This window comes from Aptenodytes forsteri, unplaced genomic scaffold (assembly GCF_000699145.1).
Source record: "Aptenodytes forsteri isolate BGI_AS27 unplaced genomic scaffold, ASM69914v1 Scaffold53, whole genome shotgun sequence".
Taxonomy (NCBI): domain Eukaryota; kingdom Metazoa; phylum Chordata; class Aves; order Sphenisciformes; family Spheniscidae; genus Aptenodytes; species Aptenodytes forsteri.
Genome location: NW_008795909.1, coordinates 10,725,132 through 10,746,354, shown reverse-complemented (window position 1 = coordinate 10,746,354; position 21,223 = coordinate 10,725,132). Strand labels below are relative to the sequence as shown.

The following is a 21,223-nucleotide window of genomic DNA, read 5'->3' as shown; positions in this document are numbered from 1 at the left end:
TGGGAAGCTGAAAAGTCCTTGACCAGCGTAAGCACAACTTAGCAACAACTAAAACATCGGTGTGTTATCAACATTATTCTCATCCTAAATCCAAAACACAGCACTGTGCCAGCTACTAAGAAGAAAATTAACTCTATCCCAGCCGAAACCAGGACACCTACTCATGACTTGCAGTTGTTCTGAGTTTATTCTCTCCTTTAGTACTGTGCGGTGGCCCAGCCCAGCTACTTAAGCAGTTAAGTTTCTGTCTAGGACACACCTTTCTTCTTTAGATGAAACAGCACCTTTTTTCTGTTCTTGAGGTTTTTCTATGTAGCGATCTCTTGACTATTGTGGAAATACCTAAGTGATACTGGACTGAACTGACTTGTGGGTCCTGTATGGCTGCCTGTTAGGGGATCAGACAAGCAGTGCCCAGCTACATGATGGGTCCCTGCACTGCTGCTGTTTACAAGACACTCTTCTACAAGAGTCTCTTTGCTGATAGGACTGTAAGCCTTTGGATCAAGGCTTGAAACTATAGTTGGCAAAGTGATTATCTGCATGCTTCAGGATCAGAGAGAGGTTCAGAAGAAAAGTATAAGTAAACACATCTGTGGTATAAACTTCAAGAACTGTGTAATTTAAAGGAGTATATTGGCATAAGGTTAAAAAAAAAATCAGAAAGTTTCTAAATATCAGAGAATTTAGGTTTTTATCTTCTGGGTGAGGCAGCAGGGCAAGTAATATACTCTTTCAATTATGTACTTGATAACTTTATGAAAGAAGTTCTTTGACAGAATAGGAGAATTTCTGGTTATAGATATGATACGGAGACTTGTTGATCTCTCCAAAGGAACTGGAAAGAAGACTGAATGACTGTTTGTTTGTCCCATCTCAATGCTATCTTAAATTCCATGCTTGAGCACTTCTGCTGATTCCTTTTCATGGGTGGAAGAAGGGAGAAAATGTATACTTCTTTTGAGGCACTGGCTACAGCTAAACACAGTTATGTCGGTAAATTATATAGGTACTTCTAATGACCCTCCGGGCTCTCTGACACACCAATTGCTGAGTTTGAACACCAGAGGTTCCCTCAGGCCTTATCAGCAGGAACAGTTGAGAGCTTTTGTCTTCAGTAGTGGTAAAGGTGGCCTATTTAGGATTATCATCATTTAACAAGCTCCATAATATTTCTGGGCCCTAGGATGTTGGCAGTACTGTTTAACTTCCTGTGGCATATCAAAGTTGTATTTTGTCTTTTCATACCAAGCCTAAGTGTGTTCAGGAGTATCCTGAGGCTCAGGAAATCTCAAGTCTTGTAGAAGTAGACAGCCACTGAAAAATGTGTTGGACACTGTGATCCAGGTAGGGTTCTTCCCAGTGTGTGTACCTTGAGCTGACATGATGAGAGCACTGTGATAAGGGCTGGAGTGCACTAGAGAAGTTTTTGTGGAGAGCTTGTCCTGCACCAATGACCACCTTATTGTTCTGCAAAAGCCAACCTTGGAGCATCTGTACAGACTCCAGATTGACCTCTCTGGAGCAGAAGCAGGTTCATTGCTGAGGACAGACAGGATGTAATGTTCTAATGAATTGCCCTCTTTCCAGCCTTTACCAAACGTCTGAGGCACATGGGGTGCCACTTTGTTCAAGAAGAGCAAGCATTTTGGAAGCTATTAAATGTGAAAGTCATACTTTGTTCTAGCTTGTGCTGATGGGGGGCGGTTATGTGCACACAAAGCTATGGCATGAACTTGAGATAACAGACTGCTCTCAAGTTCCTTGTTTAATGCAGTATCAAATGTATGCTGGTTGGGAGATGAGCAAGAGAGATCCCAGGCTGTGTCAGACAGTTCCTAGCGCCTTCTTGTTTTGCTGAACATTGACGTTTGCTGCAATAAAGCCCCATAAAATGCAGGAAAGTCTCTCTCCAATCATGTAGGTGTATTAGCAGGTTTCTTGCACTGATGGATTAGATCCAGGCTGTGTTCAGTAAATGTGGTTAAATAATAAAAAGTGAGATTGTGTACAGTGATTCCAGGTCTCCTTTCTCCAGCTGCTGCCTCCTGTCTGTTTGCTGGGAACCTTTGCACAGGCAAATGGCTTTGCTTGAGAGAACAGGCTATGCACTATTTTCTGACATAGCCAAAGGTGGCTGACACAAAGCCAAAGGAGAGCTTCTCTCCCAGGGACTGAAATGTCAACAAAGATGATGTACTGCCTTACAGGGCCCTGACTTGCTTTTGTATAAAAACTGAACAGATGTTGGAAGGTCAGGAGCTTTGCCATATACAGAGCAGCCCCTGGAGAGCAGGGCAGACCCTGCTCAGGTGTCACGGGTTATACTGTTCTGGGTTTAATGTGCCAGCACTTCCCCTGAATGTATGGCTCCCCCCTAGCTGTGTCTGAAGTTTTACCCTGATTAAGAAAACAGGACTCACGTAACCATGTTGTCCATCTGTGAGCCTGGTTTCTGTCCCACTCTCTGCTTGCTCTGAACCTGCTGGCAAGTTGCGGTGATGTTCCTCAGAAGGCACAAAGGCTCTGAAGTAATAAGTTCCTGTATATCTTGTGAAAGCAGGCAATTAGGTGGAGGGAAGGGACCCCAGCAGTACTTGTGCAGGGGGAATGGTATTGACTCACCCTTTATTAGACATCAGTTTGGTCACAGAGGAACTTAACTTCGAGACACAAATCTGGAGGAATCCAAGTGACTTCAGTTCTGCTGCTCATGAAACTGCTTATTTCCACTTGAGGACTGTCCACTTAAGGACATTAGGCTTGCCTAAACGTTTGAGGGGCTGACTTGTGCTTACCACTATAATCAGCTTCACTGGACAGACTCAACAAGGGTGGCACTGCAGCAACTGAGAAAAGAGAGCAGCCTTGTTTTTAGGGATTGTCCTTTGGAATATGCCTTCTCTGTCCAAGTATAGATTTCCTTTGCTTTTGAGAAATGGAAGCAAACCCCTTGTTGCAAGAGGGGGCTACAGAAAGGGCCCAGCTTTCAGAAGTTAATAGTCTGGTCCTTTAATGCATGTTCTCTTACTTTAGGATGAGATAAAAGATATGACATTAGGTGTGAGCAACCTGGAAGAAAAAAAGAGCTCATGGATTTAAGGTAGCTTGTGGTCTTGCTTCCTGCACCCCGTTTTGTGTTGTTCAGTCAAATGTTTCACGCTTCGGAAATTTAAGCTCTGGGGACCAGAGCAACTGCTGAGCCTCGCTGGCCCGAGCACCTTCTCCTGCTCATCAGCAGGCAGGCAGTTGTCAGTTCCTCGGTAGCTTGTTATTGCTGCTGCGTGCTGAGGCAGGACAGCGCTTGAGGTGGGGAAGAGGAAACTTTGCAATGTTGTGCTCCTGTGTCCAGGGATTAGTGCGGCAGACAACTGTGTGTGAGTGCAATAGCCTTAGATTTGTCAGCTCATGGGTGGGTATTCAGTGTGGTCGTTGGCTGTGACGTGGGTGGCTATAATGTCTAGCAGTCCTTGTTCAGAGCTTGGTCACAGGGTCAATGACTTTTGACCATCTTTTTCAGTCCCTGCTGGTCATCCTTGTCCATCTACCATTAAGCCCACTTTGGCATGACTGACAGGAGCTTATTCCAAAACTTAACGGGAGCGAGGCATAGTAGTTGTGGGGTGTGGCCACTGAGGAATTGGTCGTGTCAGCAGGTCTGCATGTGGGCTTTGGACAGTGTAGCAGGGGATCGTATTTATAAAGTTTTCACAGGCCCTGTGAATACAGTGATAGGCTTTAAAGCGTGGTTTCCTCTGTGCTCCACTTTCCCACAAAATCTTCAGGCATGATCCATCAAGGAGTGTGAAATATATTCAAAATCCCTCTGTTGCTTTTCTCTCACAGTCAGCAGGGTTGTGCTTTCTTCTCCGGTGTGGAGTTGTTTGCTGTTGAGAATAAGCAGTCTCTTTTCTTGTGATTCCTTACCTCTCTTTGGGACATGATGTGATCAAGAAAACCAGCTGTTCCAATCTGAGAGTCTGCCTCTGCCTTCATGCTCTCTTGTGGATTGTGTTGAATCAATGAAGTGTTGCAATACTATAGAGAAAAGGGGGATGTGAAGAAATGAAGAGTGAGATCACACAGCAGGAATATATAGAAGAGGATTCATATCCTGTCACATAGTTCACAATGGCTGTATCTGAACCAGACCTGCTATAATAACAGAAATCCCCTCATGGAAACTTGAATCTCAGATCCAAATCCTTGCTTCACTAAGCTGTGGGATCTGAGAGTTCCCACATGGAGAAGAGAGCTAGCTAATCTGAGCATCTGGGGAGACCTGACAGCAAGTCCTGGCTGCTCCTGCTGGGAAGATGGTGGCTTTGATAGGTGTTATGGAAAAAAATATTTAAAGGAGAGAAGTAAGGGAGATAATCCCTGGATGCCAGCTGTAGCAGAAGGATAAGGTTCAAAATATTCTTCTGGTAAATCCTGCAAATTACAGTTCTGACTCTCTTAATATCTTGAACCACTGTCTCAAACCTTTGTCAATATGGGCTTTTTGCCTGTGACTTTCAGATTCAGTGGCATCTCTGTTCAGCCAAGAAAATTGCCAGGTTGTGCTTTGACTTTGGTTCCAGCTGTTCAGTGCAAAAAGCTTTCATTGCTGCTATGAAAAGCTTTTCTTAAGGGACAACATAAAGCAGTAGGAGTGTTGTGGTGCTTGAAGGTTGAAGTAGGCATCTTCCCTTGAGAAGAGTCTTCCAAAGCACAGCAGTCTAGTACATTGTCATGTTGATAAAATATTATCAGGATTGTGTGTTAATCTGTAGCTGTTTGCAGTTAATATCCCCAGCAGGTTTGGATCTGACTGATGTTTGGACCCACCAGCCAGGTATGTAAGGGAATTTCTTCAGTGGCTCTGAACTGCTCCACAAGCTTCTAGGCTGTAACTGTGCCTGCTCTTCCTCGTGATCTTTGGTTCTTGCTCCATCTTTGTTCTTGCTTTGCTCTCTCTCTGGTACTTTCCTTGGCTTCATCAATTTTGATTTGTACTTGACCACCTGGTCCATCCTGACAACAGGATGGTAAGTTCACACCATACCGCATGTTTCACCTCAAGCAAGCTTGCGTTCTTCCTGATAATTGCATCAGAATCAACAGTTGGAAGTGTTTCTTGATTTTGGCACAAACTTCTCAAGTGCCACTGAAGCTTTGACAAACTTCTGGAATTGTGTGTTGTAGAGCTGTGAGAACCTGTCCTCCTGACTTCTGACTTGGCATTTCTTATTTGCAAGTTTACTTCTAGGTATGCACTTGATTATTTCTCTGTCTCTCCCCACCCCCACCCCTATGCACTTGATTATTTCTCTGTCTCTCCCCCCACCCCCAACCAACAATGTCTTAAGGCTTTCAAAACTGTTTCCTTGAGGTTAACTACTTGGAATCCTTGTCTTAAGCTTAAAACCACCAGAAATTTGCCAAACCTATTGGGCAGGATCTAGAAACATGCAACATTGAGGAATCCCCATTTTGAGCCACTGGCACCAGAATCAAGTGCTGTATAGCACTGCCAAGTTATTTTCTCCATGGTATTCTTGGTTTGGTTTATTTTGTTTTGTGGTGTGCCAAATTCAAGTTTGTTAGGAATGCCATGCTAGCACTGGGGTGGGTGTCCATTAGTTCGGGACAGTGCATAGCAAATGTTTGAGCTATATGCAAGGGTAAATTGTTCTAGGACTCTTCTGTGATTGAAACTAAAGCTGTGGGTATTTCATGTATATTCTAAACTGTATGTGGCTGGGTGATATCACTGTAAGTGAGTGATATCTTCCTCACTGCCTAGCATGAGCAGTTCTGGCCACCTATAGGATTTTTCTTGTAGTATGTACAAGCAAGCTAGACATGCTCTTGCCTATTTTTGCTACCTCCTCCTCCTTCTGTCTCTTTATTTGCCTCTTTCTAGAGTCTGGGCTCAGATTTTTCCTTTCCCCTCTGTCTTCATTTTCTCACCTGCTTCCTGCCAGTGTCTCTGCACCCTCTCCCTCCCTCCTCTCCTCTCGTCTCCTCTCTTCTGTCCCCTTTGTTTGCGTTCTTTTCATCTTAAAATCTGTACTGGAGCTGACACCAGGCTGCCTATTCCCTGCAGCAGTGAACTGGCAGTTTGGAAAGAGGAGGCTGCAGTTCCCTAAGGGGGCAAGACAGAGTTCAGTGTCTGTCTTTTTTAAATATGCATCTGAGCATGGCTGATTAGAGGAGCAAAGAAATCTTTGGGTTCTGAGTACTGGAAGCTCATGAGGGCGTAGAGTAAACCTCTGCATCCCCCTGTGCTCCTCACTGAACTTGAGAGCTGCTTGGCACAGTAGAGTTTGACTCCAGGAAACATGGGTAAGATTCAGAGACTCCATGGAAGGAGGGTAGAAAGGTGTGGGTGCTTGTGTAAGCCTCACACCTTCTTTTTCTGCTTCAGCTTCTTTCTCATCCTGCCAGTTTTATACACTTTTTTTTTAACCCTGAAAGATCCCCAAGTACTTTACCTAACTATACATCAACGTTGCAGGATGCTGTTTGCCTTGGGCAAGTAAAAGACTGATGACTGATCATCACGCTGGTACAGTGAGGGGACAAGCTGGGACATTCCAGTTCCATGTTCTTATCACAACCAGTGCCATGACAAGGTACCAGAGATGGATTTGCAGGTTTCCCAGTAGCTGCTCTGCTAAGGCAGGTTATGTACCCAGCTGGTGAATCTCCTAAATGGTTTTGCTGTGCAACTCTAGCTGCTGGCATCTGTTCAGGCAGCACAGTGATGTAGTCATCTAAAGGGCAAAAAAAAGGCAGGTGCTTACCGGTCCAACAGCTCTTGCCAGCAGATTAGGATCGGAAGTGAAGGAGAGCATATTGCATTAAAGCTGCAGTAATAATTTTAGTTTAGACCAAATGTATGTAGTTTGGCAGAATACCAGGATCCCGACTCTTGTAAAAATGTGTCACAGGGTCCCTCAGGACCATGGGAAGGTCAAGACCTCTATTGGAAACCTTCTGTCAGCCGTGTTACTTTCTGTGTCGCTGGCTACTTTGGTTTGGCATAGACACAGGGTAAGAACTGCTCCTTTCTGCAACATGTTGGATGTTTCTGATCCTTAAAGTGGTCAAACCTGGTCTATGTAGCTGGGGGCGTTCAAGGTGATTGCAGCAAGAAGTGTGGGGGAGGCTGCAGGCTCATCGTCTTCATGTTTCCTATCATTGACTAGTGAGCAGCCTAACCCATCAGAGGAGATACCTGACAGCATCAGGACTCAATACGAGATGATTGTCAACTGGAGAAGTACAATGACCGTGTTCAGAGTAGGCTGAAGTAGGCTCTTCTCTGGAGAGAGAAGAAACATACAGATTGAAGAGGCTACATCTTAGTTTTTCAGAAATGCTATAATGATGCTGGAATAATAAATTCTTTTGATGGAAGAAAAAGTCCTCTTCTAGGAGGATCTCAATGTTTATGCTGTCTAACTTCTTTCTTTGACTTAAAGAAAAACGTAGTTGTTAAGACTTTCCAGTTGGAGACTGGTGAAATGATATGTGTGAATGATAGAAGAATTGACTGCTGGGGTGGATGGATTTGGTCTTCTGTTCTGAGTCTGCCTTTTTTTGCCAAAGGATCCATGTTTTTGGACTCTGATGAGGTGTGGTCAGTTGCTGTCCTTGTAACAGTTTGCTCGGTATTTATGTGGAAGAGGTTGTGCATTTGAAGTGGGTGAGGAACGGAAACAAGAGCTGGCACCGTGCAGCTGATTTCTTCTCTGCAGTGCTACATGTTCAGTTGTCAATTTTTTCTCTACTTTCTGAAAATTTTTGGTTTCTTGTTTTAAAATAGTTAGTAGAGAGAGAGGATTCATTGCCTATGGGAAGGATAGCTGGAGCCAGGTGGCAGATAGACCTTCCCCAGCTGTGTTCTTTCAGCTCCTTCCTGCCCGGAAGATGGTCTGCTGGAGCTTTGAGTCCCCTGGATATGTCTGTCCGTGTACTCTGTCCTGATGAGCAGCATTGTGTACACCATGGCTCATACACTGCAATCCTGACTGGCATTATTCTTCCTCTTAGACCCTTCCTGAATAGTCAAGCTACTCATTACAGACTGTCAATTTTTTATGAAAAATTACATACCACCACATTCTTTGCCAGAGCAGGCTGTGTGTATGGGGGAGCTCTGGATAACAGGTTAGTGAAATGGCCTGAACTGCCTGCTCTAAGGTTGCACCAGTTGCTGCAGCCATTCAGGCTCTGCCAGTGCTGGGAGAATTCCTTGGGAAAGCAAACAAACTGCTACAACAATTCTGGTGTGATCCTATGTGACCTTGCTTTTGCTGTGGTGGGGAACAGTTTCCAAGAAAGCGATAGAAAGGATATGCTCAAAGTTGCTTTCATGTGTAACTTAGAGTATTCAGGATTTGACCCTGGGTTCCTAGAGGTAAAAGGCTGCTGTGTTAACCTCACCACTTCATCTCTTGCCAAGTCTGAAAATCCAGGTTCTTAAGAGGAGCTGTTACTTGTATGACCTTCATGCGTGAAACAGTTTCTCTTTTAAAATGTTTTTTCCCCTTTATCAGTTATTCATTGAAGAGTCTCTTTGCATCTGTAGAATTTTGAAGCATAGCTATTATTTTACCATTTTAATTTTCCCAGCTGTTCAAATAATTGTTTTAACCTCTCAGTGCCTGGAAATGCTTTTCACATCCTGGTTGCTCTGCATTGTATTTCTTCGGTTTCATGTTTTAAATTACCAACAAATATTTTTCCCCATTCCAGATGGTTATTCTGTGACTTTCTTCTCTATGGCTTTAAGGCTACATTGGTCTGAACAACACTCTGGCGGCAAGGAACTCGTGAAATTTCACTTTGTGATACTGGGCTCTTACATCCTATTTTTTGGGGTTTTTGTTGTTGTTGTTCTTCCCTCACCCCCCCAAGAGGAGCTCAGTACTTACAGATCCCATTAAGACCAGAACAAGCTGTGGTTATTCCGAAAGATCTTGCCACTGGCCTCTCTGGAGTTATATTTCACTATATAGAGGAAAGAGGCTCTGACAGAGACAACGAAGCCAGCACAGAATACATTGTATTCACGCAGTTTTACAGGTATTAAAGTCAAAGCATTAAATATGATAGTGGTTTCTCTAGCCCCGAGACAAGGCTGTGACAGCTGAGGCCAAGGCAAAACTTCCCGCTGGTCTGTCAGGGGAGGCTGCTAATTGAGCTGTGTGAGGCACTCAATACCAGCGAGGTGTTCCCAGCTTAGGGTGATGCTCGAAGGAGGAGGGCTGCACCTTTTGTGTCCCGTCTGGGGCAAAACACTTCCATATGGGAGTACCTCCAGAGCAGCAGTGTCTCATTTCATAGCATCAGATTTCTTTTTGATATATATATATATAATTTTTTTTTTTTTCTTTTCTTGAGTATGTCTCTTGCCATAGGGACAGAGGTGGAATTTGAAAATAAGTAATTATATTGTGATATTTTGGACATTACTGTAGAGTTTCTCTTGCATGCTCTTCTCGTGTTCCAAAAGTTGCAAAAGGTGATTTATAATGTATCAACTAAGCATAAAACATCTGACTGCAAAACCTATCAATCTGATCTCATCTCTTTCTAGCCCTTTAATTAGGGAAGCCCTGCTTTTATATATATATATATAATTTTTTTTTTTTTCTTTTCTTGAGTATGTCTAACGGTCTTGCCATAGGGACAGAGGTGGAATTTGAAAATAAGTAATTATATTGTGATATTTTGGACATATTACTGTAGTTTCTCTTGCATGCTCTTCTCGTGTTCCAAAAGTTGCAAAAGGTGATTTATAATGTATCAACTAAGCATAAAACATCTGACTGCAAAACCTATCAATCTGATCTCATCTCTTTCTAGCCCTTTAATTAGGGAAGCCCTGCTGAAGAATGTACCCATCAGCTACTGAGAAATGGTGCATTCCTGGACCCTCGGTATAAATCTTGAGTTATCCAGGTGCCAAAATGCTGTCAGAACTGACAGATCTTAGAAAATACACCTACAGGCAGAACATTATCCATTATACTAGCACTGAGCAGTGGGCAGTAAGGAAAAATCAGCAGAGAATGTGTCTTTATCAAGTTTAATTGGCTTTTCCCGTTGATAAAAATCAGTGTACCCGGCAAGGAAGAGAACCTATCTAGCAGTTTGATCTTTCCATCCCAGAGCTGAAGGGTGCAGTCCATCTCCACTGACGTGTGATGTGGACTTGTCTCAGCACGGTTCCTAGCAGCGCGGTGGAGTCTACAACCCACAGAGAAGGCTGCCAGTCTGTCCTCGGTGAGTGACTATGTTTAAACAAGTGTGAAGAATGAATTACTCTGGATAAGCTGGATTTCATCTGTGCTCTAGTTGCTTGAAATTTACTTCAGAGAGAACCAAACTTAGTTAAACTTTTCTTCGGGTCCTGGCTTGTAAGCACTCCTGGATTACAACTGGCTGGGCTGTGAAATCAAGGATCTGGGCAATAGATATGCTGGTATGAACAGGAGACAGCGGGCAAAGGAAGCAGCATCTTTGCAAGAGCTACAGGAAATGGCACATGTAGAGGTCTGAGGAAGAGAACAAGCTTCTTTTGGGTCCTTTGGCACTGCAGGTTTATATGTAGCTTTACATCAAAGACAAAGGAGACAGCAACTGTGTGGGTTTCTCCTGGGAAGGCTATTCTGCAGCCTTGTTGCAGCATCCTGCATTTACTGAATTATGTAAAATGTTTCAGTTTTTCCTTGGTGCTGCTTACGTCTATTGCTATTAGGCTCTTTTAGTTTTATTAGAGTAAATAATATAGTAAAGATGATTGCAAATCTATTACTGTACTAGGTTTTTTTTTCTAGTTGATTAATGAGAACAACTCCTCTCTTTATTTATGATCAATTTGGCAATGTGTAGCACTTCTCTTGCTAAATTCCGCAGGGTTTCTGAGCGTAGCTTTAAGTTTCTATTCTGCTAAATCAAACTCCTCTACCTTATTTCCATAAATAATGGATAACAGAAGTATGTCCACTCAGAAAAGATAGTTTAGTAAGGGAACTTTATTGCAAAATTTCCTTTCCACAGTCCCTGGTGGTCATAAAAGCCAGCCTGTATGACCATCACAGGGTTGCAATCATACAAATATCAGTTTAACCCTTGTATTTAAAACTTTTAAAAACAAAATTTGTAAATATTTGTTGTTCAGACAAATGAAGGAACAGTCCTGTGTCCAAAGCCTATTGAATAGGGAACTGTACTGCCATTGGCACAGATCACTGTGATCTTTTAGAGCATGTCTGCTGTGCCGTGGCAGCACAAGTCAGTATTCTGAAATGCTTATCACCTAATCGATTGGGCAGTGTTGAGAAGTGAGGGTGCAGCAGCGGGGTAGGCTGTGTGCAGCTACGTCCCTGGACTCTTTGCCAGCAGAGCTCCGGTACGCCTCTGTGCACGCTCCATCACGAGTGCAGGCTCTGCCCTTGCCAGGGTTGACGCAGTGCCCGGCACAGCAGGTTCCCTGTCAGGGTAAACTCTAGAGGCTGCCGCTGTACAAGCTATAAGGATATGATGAACCTTATGGAAAATAAGAGTTGATTGTATGGTTTTTAATTTTTTCTTTCTGCTTATCATATGGCTGGGAGAAACATAGTAACTTCTTGTGTTCAGAAGGTTTCTTTAGAAACTTGAAGCAAGTGGGAGGGAGGGATAACAAAGTCCATTCTGTTCCTCTAATTCAATCTGCCTATTTACAAGCCCAACCCGTCAAGTATGTTGTCACTGTTCTTTGCAGCAAGAGGAAGACTGAGGCTTTAAAAGGCTTTTGGAGAATATATACAAATCCACGTGAACAGCCTAAACCATCATAATTCACATGGTTTCCATGGATGCTGGCCATACTGCAGTCAGGGCAAATCTGTTGTGTTGATCCAAATGGCACAGCAGTTTTACCAGGATGCAGTATTCTTGACCAATGGCCCTAAACTCTGGTGTGGTGTTGCTGTCCGTTGTTAAATAGCTGTCTTGTGCCTGTGTGAAAGAAGAGATTCCTGTGTGTGTGGCCCAAAGAGACGGTAAAGAATTGTAAGATTTATTACACATTATAAAATAATAATTCCAGATGAAATAAAACTGCAGAAAGAGAGATTTTGACATCTTGTTTTGAGATGGCAAAATATTTCTTAGGTGGCCTAGAGTTATTAAAGGTGTTGCTATCCTTGATGCTTAATTTGCCAAGTCTGCAGTGTAAATGTGAATGGACAGTGCCTGGCTCTGGATCTGCGTCAATCATTCCCTAAATGCCTGATGGTACCCGAGTGACCAGCTCCTCAGCTGCCTCATGGTTAAAAGCAAGGCTGCATGATTTTTCTATTTTTCTAAACCATTTGCTCTCTTTAATTGAGGACTGTGAGCCATTGTGTGCGTAGTGCCACAGGATCCTTGTCACGTAAGGGCCTTGATAAATATGTATTGTATTGTCAAGTGTTTGTAGCTACTCTGCAGGTAGCGGTGGAGAAGCAAGCTGCATACAGTTAAGAGCCGTCATGTCTCCAGGGTCAATAAAAACAAGATGGCACAGGGGATTGTGGGAAGAGGAGCCAGGATAGCTGCCTTCAGCATCACCTGCTAATAAACCAGCTATTTATAGATCAGCTGAGGCTTTGTCAACTAGATGTTAAATTAATATTTACATACTGGCTTCATTGTCTTTCACTGAAAATCTCATTTGCATTAGTGCTTGGACAGAAGTGCGGCTTCGTGTGCTCCAGGTACATGAGTGCATTTGATCAGAGCCCGTGGCTTGCAGCGTGTGTGTGAAACCATTCCTGATACATTCTTGCCTTGCAAATCCTCTCCTCCCCGTAGTAGCATTTTCCCATCTTTCTGTGCCTCTCATTTCTTGCAGGAAAGCTCACCTTTGTTCCCAAATGTCTGCAACTCATCATGAGGCTGATCTCGCTAGAGAGAGAGATGAGCAGCATTTCTGCATAGCAATTCCTAGTTAATCTCTGCCTCTCAGAGAGAGACTTGAATTGTTGATGGCTTGTGGGTAATTTAATAACTAGCAGACAAATAGGATGTCTAGATTGTAGTAACTTAGCCCAGATGCAAAATCCCCCATCCCTATTTACATCTGTTTGAATGAATTTTGTTATAAAGGTTTGCTTTTTTATGTTTTAGCACCAGTGAAACAGCAGCGAGAAGAGGCACTGCTCAGTGAAGCTGTGTTGATCACAGCAGGCTCCACACCTGGCTAAGCAGTTTCAATTCCCTGTGCGTTCGTGTGTGTGTGTCTGTGTGCCTTTCAAAAGGGAAGAGTACTCTACTGACTAGACGTGTGTGTGTCTCTCTCGTAGTCCTTGGACGACCTTGAACAGTCATTTAACTTGTGTTTGCCCATCTCTACCTGGGCAGATATTACTTCTGTAGTTTGGAGTGTTGAGGTTGAATGGATGTCTTGGAAATGTTGTGGATGGAAAGTGTTACTGAAACGTAAGATATTCATACTGTCTCTTCAAACAGCTGATCGGAGTTCAGGTTCACCTGCCTGTCCTGCTGTTTCTTGCTTCAAAGCCATTTGGACACTTGGATTGTGTGGGAAGTCAGAAGGCAGTAATAGCGGGGCTGTGATGCAGACAGGCGTCACCGCCTTCGCTCAGCTTCCACTTCTTAGCACTTGCAAGGCTGTTGATAAGGTCCTGTTATGCTGGTATTGTGTTATTCTTATATCTGTCTTCGGCCTGCAAAAGGTCTAACAGCATCTGTTTCTCTGACACCTCTGCAGGCTCTCCGGGCACCTCATTACTCTTTTCGGGAAGAGAACGTTGCAATCTGGTTACTCTGTCCGCAGAGAGCAGAGCTCATCTTCTCATGCCAGCCTGGTTACCATAAAGTTAGAGCTCAGAGAGCGGGTTGCAGTTTATCTCTCCAGGTGCATGAGGCACATATCACAACGATAATACAGTATGTGCTGAAACCATTCACCTTTTATTTATTCTTTTTAAGATAGCAAAGCCTCAATTTCCTCCCCTTCAAAATGTCTCTTCTCTTGGCTCATGAGAGGGAGTGGGACAGGCCAGCTGCGGTCACGGGTCTGGGAAACCTGGAAGTCAGTTCCTTGGCACTCCAAGACCAGTGACTTGGCCTGTGCTCATTTCACCACTGCCTCTTCCATTTTAACTTTAATTCTTGCTGAAGGCAGCACCTGATTCTTACATTTTCAGATCTACCAGGTTTTTCTGCCTTCTGCTGATATTCAGGGGAGATGGGGATGTGGTTTTCTGCAAAATGTCAAGGTCTCTTCCTGGAGAGCTGACAGCATAGGTGTTTTATATGTACACGGGCTATCGGGATGAGACATTCTTACTCGGAAACATTGGCTGAGACAGACAGACATTCCTCCTGCCATGGAGAGACAAGCAGGCAGTCACTGTTGCCAAGCCTTGAAGTATTTGGCATGTTTTCTATTGCCCTAGTTTTGTGGAGTTGTTCCTGAAGTTTTACAAGTACATGAGAATCTTAGTTCTGTTTTTTTTATTAAAAAAAAGAAAAAGGAAGGAATAAATAAAATAATCTAGCCCTCCTGCCTAGACAGCAGTGGTATGAGAACGTGACACAGGTGCTTAAAACCAGAAGGCAAGTGAAATAACCCCAGTGCATTTCTAAACAGTTTTACAAGTCAACCTTGTGGTTTTGGGGGAGTTTCTGACTTCTTTCTTGCATTTTGAATATGTGAAGGGTGTACAGCACGGCTCGTGCTTGAGCGAGGGAATATTTGCAGCTCTGTAAGAGTTCACGCATCTGCAGAGTCCCCTGCAAGCAATAACAAGCCGACCAAAACAATCAGTCTCCCCAAATTAGAAGAGCCCTGCATTTTTTAAATCTCGTTTGCATTCTAATTTGTGCTTTTTCGGTTTTTCCACTTTTCAAGCCTTCCTTGCAAACAGGAGGATCTCGGGCTCTTTAGTTTTAAGCGGAAGCCAAGATTTCATGTAAGAACATGATTCTGGGAAGTGGAGCTTTGACATTTTCATAGCTATGTCATGTATCATCAGACTTCCATATGAGCTGGCAACACCGTTTACGCAGAGATGAACGTAATTATTCATGGAGGGGCCCTGTTCAGCTTCGTACCCCCTGGTTGATCTACAGAGAAGGCCAGCTGGCTCAGCAGGCCTGTACCTCTGTCCTTCCATAGACTCGCAGGAGCACACTGGGCTTGCAGGCACCTGCCTGCAGGCTTTCATGTTGGTTCTGTAGGCAGGCGCGGAGGCACGTGCTCCTGAAATCACCGATGAATTCGTAGGCCCACGCTCACACCTCTGCGTTGCCTGAGTGGAGGGACACATGCGGTCAGACTCCCACAACAGAAAGGTTTCCAATAAAGCTGAAACACAGAGGCATTGTTTGTCCAACCGCTGGCAAATGCACAGAGCCATTGTGTGGGTCCTGAAAGCCTTGGCGCTTTATTCTCTGCAGACTGAATGGCAGCCGCGGGTAATAATAACACAAGATTAAAAAAGCCAACATTATAGGGGCATTTACAACCCGCTGAGAGAGTGAAATCTCAGCAAGGCTGAGCTGTGTCTCTAGTGATCCTACGTTTTTACTGCTTGATAAGGAAATGATGGGCAGCTCTGGAGAAATGGCCACCGCAGAGCATGTGAAAGGGGAGCGGGTTGTCTGTTTGAACGCTGCAGTAAGTAGAGTGGGACAAATGGAAAAGCTCTCTGCAAACCTAGTGACTGGCCTGTCCCCCCCGTGCTGGGTGGCCTGGGGATGTGTATGTGTGCTTGCATGCCTGTGTTTCCTTTCCAGGCTGGTTGGAAAGCTGAGGCTGGCTGGCGTCAGTGGGGCCGGGCTCGGCTTGCGTAATTCAGAGCCTTGTGCTTGGAGGCCTTTGGTCAGCATCATCCAGGGGTGGTGCTTTGGTAGCCGTCAGTAGATCCACTCAGGACCATTCATGTGTGAGAATGTAGCTGTTGACCGATCGTGGATAAGAGATGGTAGGATTAGCCTTCCACCTGCAGGAGCAGCCAGTTTTTCTGTGAACTTAAATTTTGGGAGGCAATAAATGTTGAGCTTTCTGAATGGAAGTCTCAGCTTTAAGTCACAGTAACAACAACTACCTTATGCAATTGAAGCTCAGATAACATACCATCTGAGATGTGGAATTTCATTATTTTCAAAACAAACAAAGAAACCCCACAAAAAAAATTAAAGAGACAGTTCCTTATCTTAAAAGTCAGGTCTTTAATTCTGTGCTGGTTCTAACAATTCTTTAACATAAATGTCTTATAAAGCTCTTTGTGTACATACAGCTATCTAAATGGCTTTAAAAGACCCAGCTTTCCTCTGCACGCACATGGCAGTTGTATTTGGTAGACCGGAGGCAGAGTATCAGTCAGTAGCAACATTCTCTCTGGATATGCCTGGGCTGCAGAATAATGACATATCAAAGCCATCCCTAACCTTGCTAGCTTGGGTATTACCAGCAGGCTAACCCTGGCAGTGCTGAGCCGCTGGACTATGTACCCACCTGTTCAGACAGGTTTTGCAGCTCTCTGCTACTCAGCAGGTTTCTGAGGCAGCGTCTTACAGATGTGACCTTGGTCTATGGTATTAATGATGCAATGAGTGAAATGTTGGGAGGTATTTTAAAATAATAAAACATGTTTTAATAAGAATGCATGGTACCTGACTAGGGCAGGTGTGCTTTAATGACTGTACTTTTCCTTTCTAAAAACATTCTCATCCATTCCAGTGTCTTGCTTCGCTTGTGCCAGGCAGTGTGGCACGGAAATTGCTGAGCCCTGGGTGCTGTTTCTTGTGTGGGACATTATGGGGATTCAGAAATCCAGACTGCTTCACAGATTCATTTACTTGGATTAATGAATCTGTCCCTGCCTCTGTTTCCCCAAGAGTAATTTGAAGTTACTTACGTCACAGGGATTTATGAGCTTCTTTCTATATTGGCCATTTTGCAGAGAGTGAAATTCAGCTCGGAGGGCTCTGCAGAAGGACGAAGTGTTTGAGTTTGTTCTGTTCTAATCCTGGTTACAGAAAATTGGCAAGTTCCTGCTTAAAGTCTCTTTAAACACAAAATATAAATACCCTTTGATTGCATTTTTTTTGTTCTTCTCTTTCTTCCTCCCCTTTTCTCTCTCTCTCTCTTTTTCCTTCCTTTATGTGTTTTGGTTTTCTTTTAAATGTTACCTGTCTTAAACTGCAGACTGTTCAGGCTGGGACCTGAGAGCTCCTCTGCGCTGGCACAGACCTGCGGAAGAAGGCTGTGGGCTCACTTTGTTTCCGCAGGTTGCAAATGTGAAATTAAATGTATGTTAGTGGTAAGGTCTTTGTGGGAAGAGGGTGTAAGAGGTGTTGAGTGACACTAGAAAAGAATGGTCTAGGAGGGGGGAAGAGAGGATGTAGCTAAAACTAAATATGATGCTTGTTTTTTGCCAGAACCTTTGCAGCAGAAGCATGGACGTATTCCCAGTCGACAACTCCCTCATCTCTCTTTCCCCCTCCGTTTTCTCTCTCCTCCTCTGGGGCTACTGTTTTAGGATGAGTTGGTTCCAAATAGACAACACTTTTCTAGCAGATAAACGGACACCTAAGCAGCTGCACTGGTATCTATCATGAACAGACATACTGCACACTGAGGGAAATTACAAGATGGGACCAGCATCATTTGTCATATTTAGAAAAAAGAAAGCTCCCCCTCCACTTGAGCAGCGTCCACAAGACAAGCGAACAGCACACTTATAAACTGTCGCTTTCTTTTCCAGTCTCTTAATTCGTTTTCAGATGTTCCCATTAAACATTCCACCTTTAGGTCCTCTTTCTAAAGGATGTGTTTTAGACAGATGGAAGCAGGTCTCTGTCCTGACACAGATGCAGGTCTATACATTTGCAGTGGAGGAGATGGAAGGTAATTATTTAGGAGGCTTTTGTGGCTTATTCCAGCATCTGGTATTCTACCGGTATGCCCTCTGAAGAGGGAAAGGGACGGGAAGGAGCTAGAGAAATGCGGAGCTTTTTTTTCACTTGGTAAAGGTTTTTAATCTTGAAAGAAGGATTTGGAATTTACGCAGGAGGAGACATTGATTGAGAAATAAATATGCATCTCCTGGTGTTCACCATTCTCCCTTTGTTTGCTCAGATCCATACTTCAGGTTGTAGGGCATCTTACCTGCTGTTCTCTTAATTGCATTGGTTATGTTGGGCGCCGGTGGGCAGTTGCTCAGAACAAATCTGTCTTGCTGAGATACTGACTACGATGGCTTCTGCGTTCAGGGCTGAGCATGCAGCTTCACGCAGGTTGCTGCCTGGGTGTGCCTGTGGTTGGGCATCCGCATGTAATCGCATGACTGAACATCTCCATGGCCTCCCAATCAGTCCGCAGCCTCTCTGTTCCAGTTTGCGTGTCGTGAAGGCGGGAACACCCAGCGCTCTCCTGCCCGGACTGCGGATTCCTGACCCAGTGCTCATGCAGCAGCGGGGCTTCCGTGCTCCTCGGCTCCTTGATGTTGTGAAAGGGGAGTGGCAGAATGAAATGTTTAGGGTTTCTTGGGTGACTTCTAAAACCTCTGTCTAAGAGGTGTGGTTGAGTCATTTGACTGTCTCAGTTCAGGTCATTAACATTTCAAAATGCCTGTTATTTCTCTGTCTGGTTGCCTGAACTTGGTAGAGGATTGTCTAATTGGGGCTTGGTGTGGGCCAACCAACCAAGCTTCTCTTCCTTGTGATCTAATCAGATCTTGCAGCTCCTGGGACCAGATATTTCAAGATACTTAAAGATTGGCAAGAGTTAGACATGTAATTAATTCTTTAAAATCTGATACTCAAATACCATAAACGCTCAGTCAGCAATAAGCTTCTGGTGCAGAAGAGTTGCAGTGCTCAGTCAAAGGGGCTGATTCTGCTCAAAGATATTTCAATTTTTGGTTTTGTACCAGTGCCATGGAGGTAATCTCCCAATACAATTTTTTTTTTTTTTTAATTTACCTGTAGGGTCTTTACTGTGACCCTAGTCTTTTGGAGATGTTTCACAAAACCAGGTAGAAGTTATACCCCACACCTGTCTGCAAACAGACATGAGAATTCCCAGTCCTCTCTTGGCTCTACCATTGCTGATTTTTGCCTTTTCTGCCAGAAGAAAAGGAGAGCGACATCTACACCCATACGGGTGAGATGAATACGGCTATCACACAAATAAAATTACTGGCTGCCGAATAGCAACAGCTTAATGAAAATGTGAACTGTTAAACAAATAAAGCCAGTCAAGCTCGTAATACTTCTGTGTGGAATTTCACTGTATCACTGAGCAGAAATAGAATAGGCATAGAAAAAGGATATCTGGAGAAGTCGTCTCTGCCTGCCTCTGAGCTTGGTATATGAAGCTGGACTAGACAAGGAGTGAGCCATACCTTAAATGTGGACGTGCTACCCCGACCTGGAGAGGAAATCTCTTTATCCAGTGCAGGAGCCTGCTAAAGCAAGGCAGAAAGGGACAAGATGAAACACTAGATTTTCTCTGAAGCCTAAGTGCAAATTGTACAGAGGGACGGATCCCTTGAGAACTGTGTGATTTTTCTGCATTTCTTTAGCATCTTCTGCTGGTGAATAATTATCATACCTCTGTGTGGTTGGTAAGTAGCATTACTCTTACATACAGAAAGAGAAACTGAGATGGGGATTTATCTACAGCTGCTGGGTGAAGTTGGGAGGAGTCCAACAACAGAGCCTAGGACTCCTGCTCACACCCTCCAGGCAGTGCTTACCTTCCTGTAGCGCATGGGAAAACTGCAGGGTTTAGTAACACTCGCAAATGGCAGGTGAAATCCCCAGGATGAGAATTTAACAACCACTATTGAGGTCCCATCTCAAAGGCACAGTGCCGTAGCTGAGGGGTTGCGACGCGTTTTCAGCAGCTCTTTGCACTCTACCCAAGGACCGGACTTTCCTGTGTTTCCATCTTCATGAAAATTCCCAGAGTTAAAGACATGCTCGTTAGAACCAGTGCAGGTTAATAATCTGTTCCAGGATGAGATCTGGAAAGGCAAAATGCAGTATGTAAAGTTGGGATGAGCTTGTGAAGAAGCCGTGCAGCCAAGGAGCTGCTGTATCTGCCTCCAAACAAAATGACATCCTCTCTCCCTGGTTTCTCCCATCCATCTATGTTTGGCTGTGAACAGTCAGAGGCAAGGGGTGGGATGGGGTGATCCCTAGGAGTTCAGAGGACAACTGGGGTTGCTTTTTCAATCTCCTATCTCTCTTTTCCTCCACCCCCACCCTGATGGCATTTCTTCACAAGAAAGTATGTCTCAGCTAGGCTTGGTCTCAGACTTGTGTGGAGTCACTGGTGTATTGAAGGTGTATTGTGGCTGGGTCATGCCAAGCTTTAATGCACTGTGGAATTAGAAACGTTGTAGGAGTTTATATTCTATTCTTTATTTTTCTGGGTGACCTTGTGAAATTTCCTTGCACCAGATCTGTATCTTGCTGTCCTGCTGCCTTTTCTTGTGTATGTTACTGACATCCAGTGAAGTGTAATTTGTTTGAGAAGTGGCACTTATAACAAGGATCCTGCTAGTAATCCCTGTATTGAATCCCTATATACACAATGTTCCAGGAATAATTAAAGTCTCAAACTTCAATCTTGAGGGATGCGCAGGGGAAACCTATCCTGAAATGAGGCTTGGCATATCTGACTTTTCTACTTCCAGTGCTTTTTAACAGTAGGATTTGCTATTTTTGTTCCAGGACTGAAGTAGATTTAAGTGGAAGTCTGACATCCTGAATTTACACATCCTCACAACAGTGTTCATAAGTCAGTATTCTTACTGTATCCTTTCTCTACCTCTTCTCTCTATTAATTTTCTTCAATAGTCTGCAGGGATCATTTGCCAGCCTGATTCAAATTCCTGCACTTTCCTGGCATCTTGTTTTGTAACATCTTGCATCATGTAATCCATTTAATCCAAAATACTGGAATGGCTTTGCAGGTATTTATTGCATTTCTTTCTTCATTGTGTTAGGAGGTAACAGGTCATTTATACAACTTAATCCAAAGTCTCTTGGATTCTGGGATTATTTTTTTCCTTTTATTTTCCCACTGATTATCCTGGGGGCTGGTAGCAAGAGCAGGAATGAGAATATGGAGAAGTTGCCTTTATTTGTGTATACTGTTTCATTACATTGTGCTCAGAGCATGGCTTGGCAGTTTAGCAGTTAAACCCCTGCAGCC

General features: G+C 43.9%; 1 protein-coding gene across 1 annotated transcript in view; it reads left to right on the top strand.

Moving 5' to 3' along the window:
- Positions 1–15,906, top strand: part of CHCHD6 (coiled-coil-helix-coiled-coil-helix domain containing 6) — a 109,229-nt gene extending 93,323 nt beyond the window's left edge. The window contains 2 exon segments of the mRNA XM_019473428.1: positions 14,885–14,963; positions 15,790–15,906. Coding sequence (XP_019328973.1) covers positions 14,885–14,963; positions 15,790–15,906 — 196 coding nt within the window.
- Positions 15,907–21,223: the final 5,317 nt, after the last annotated feature.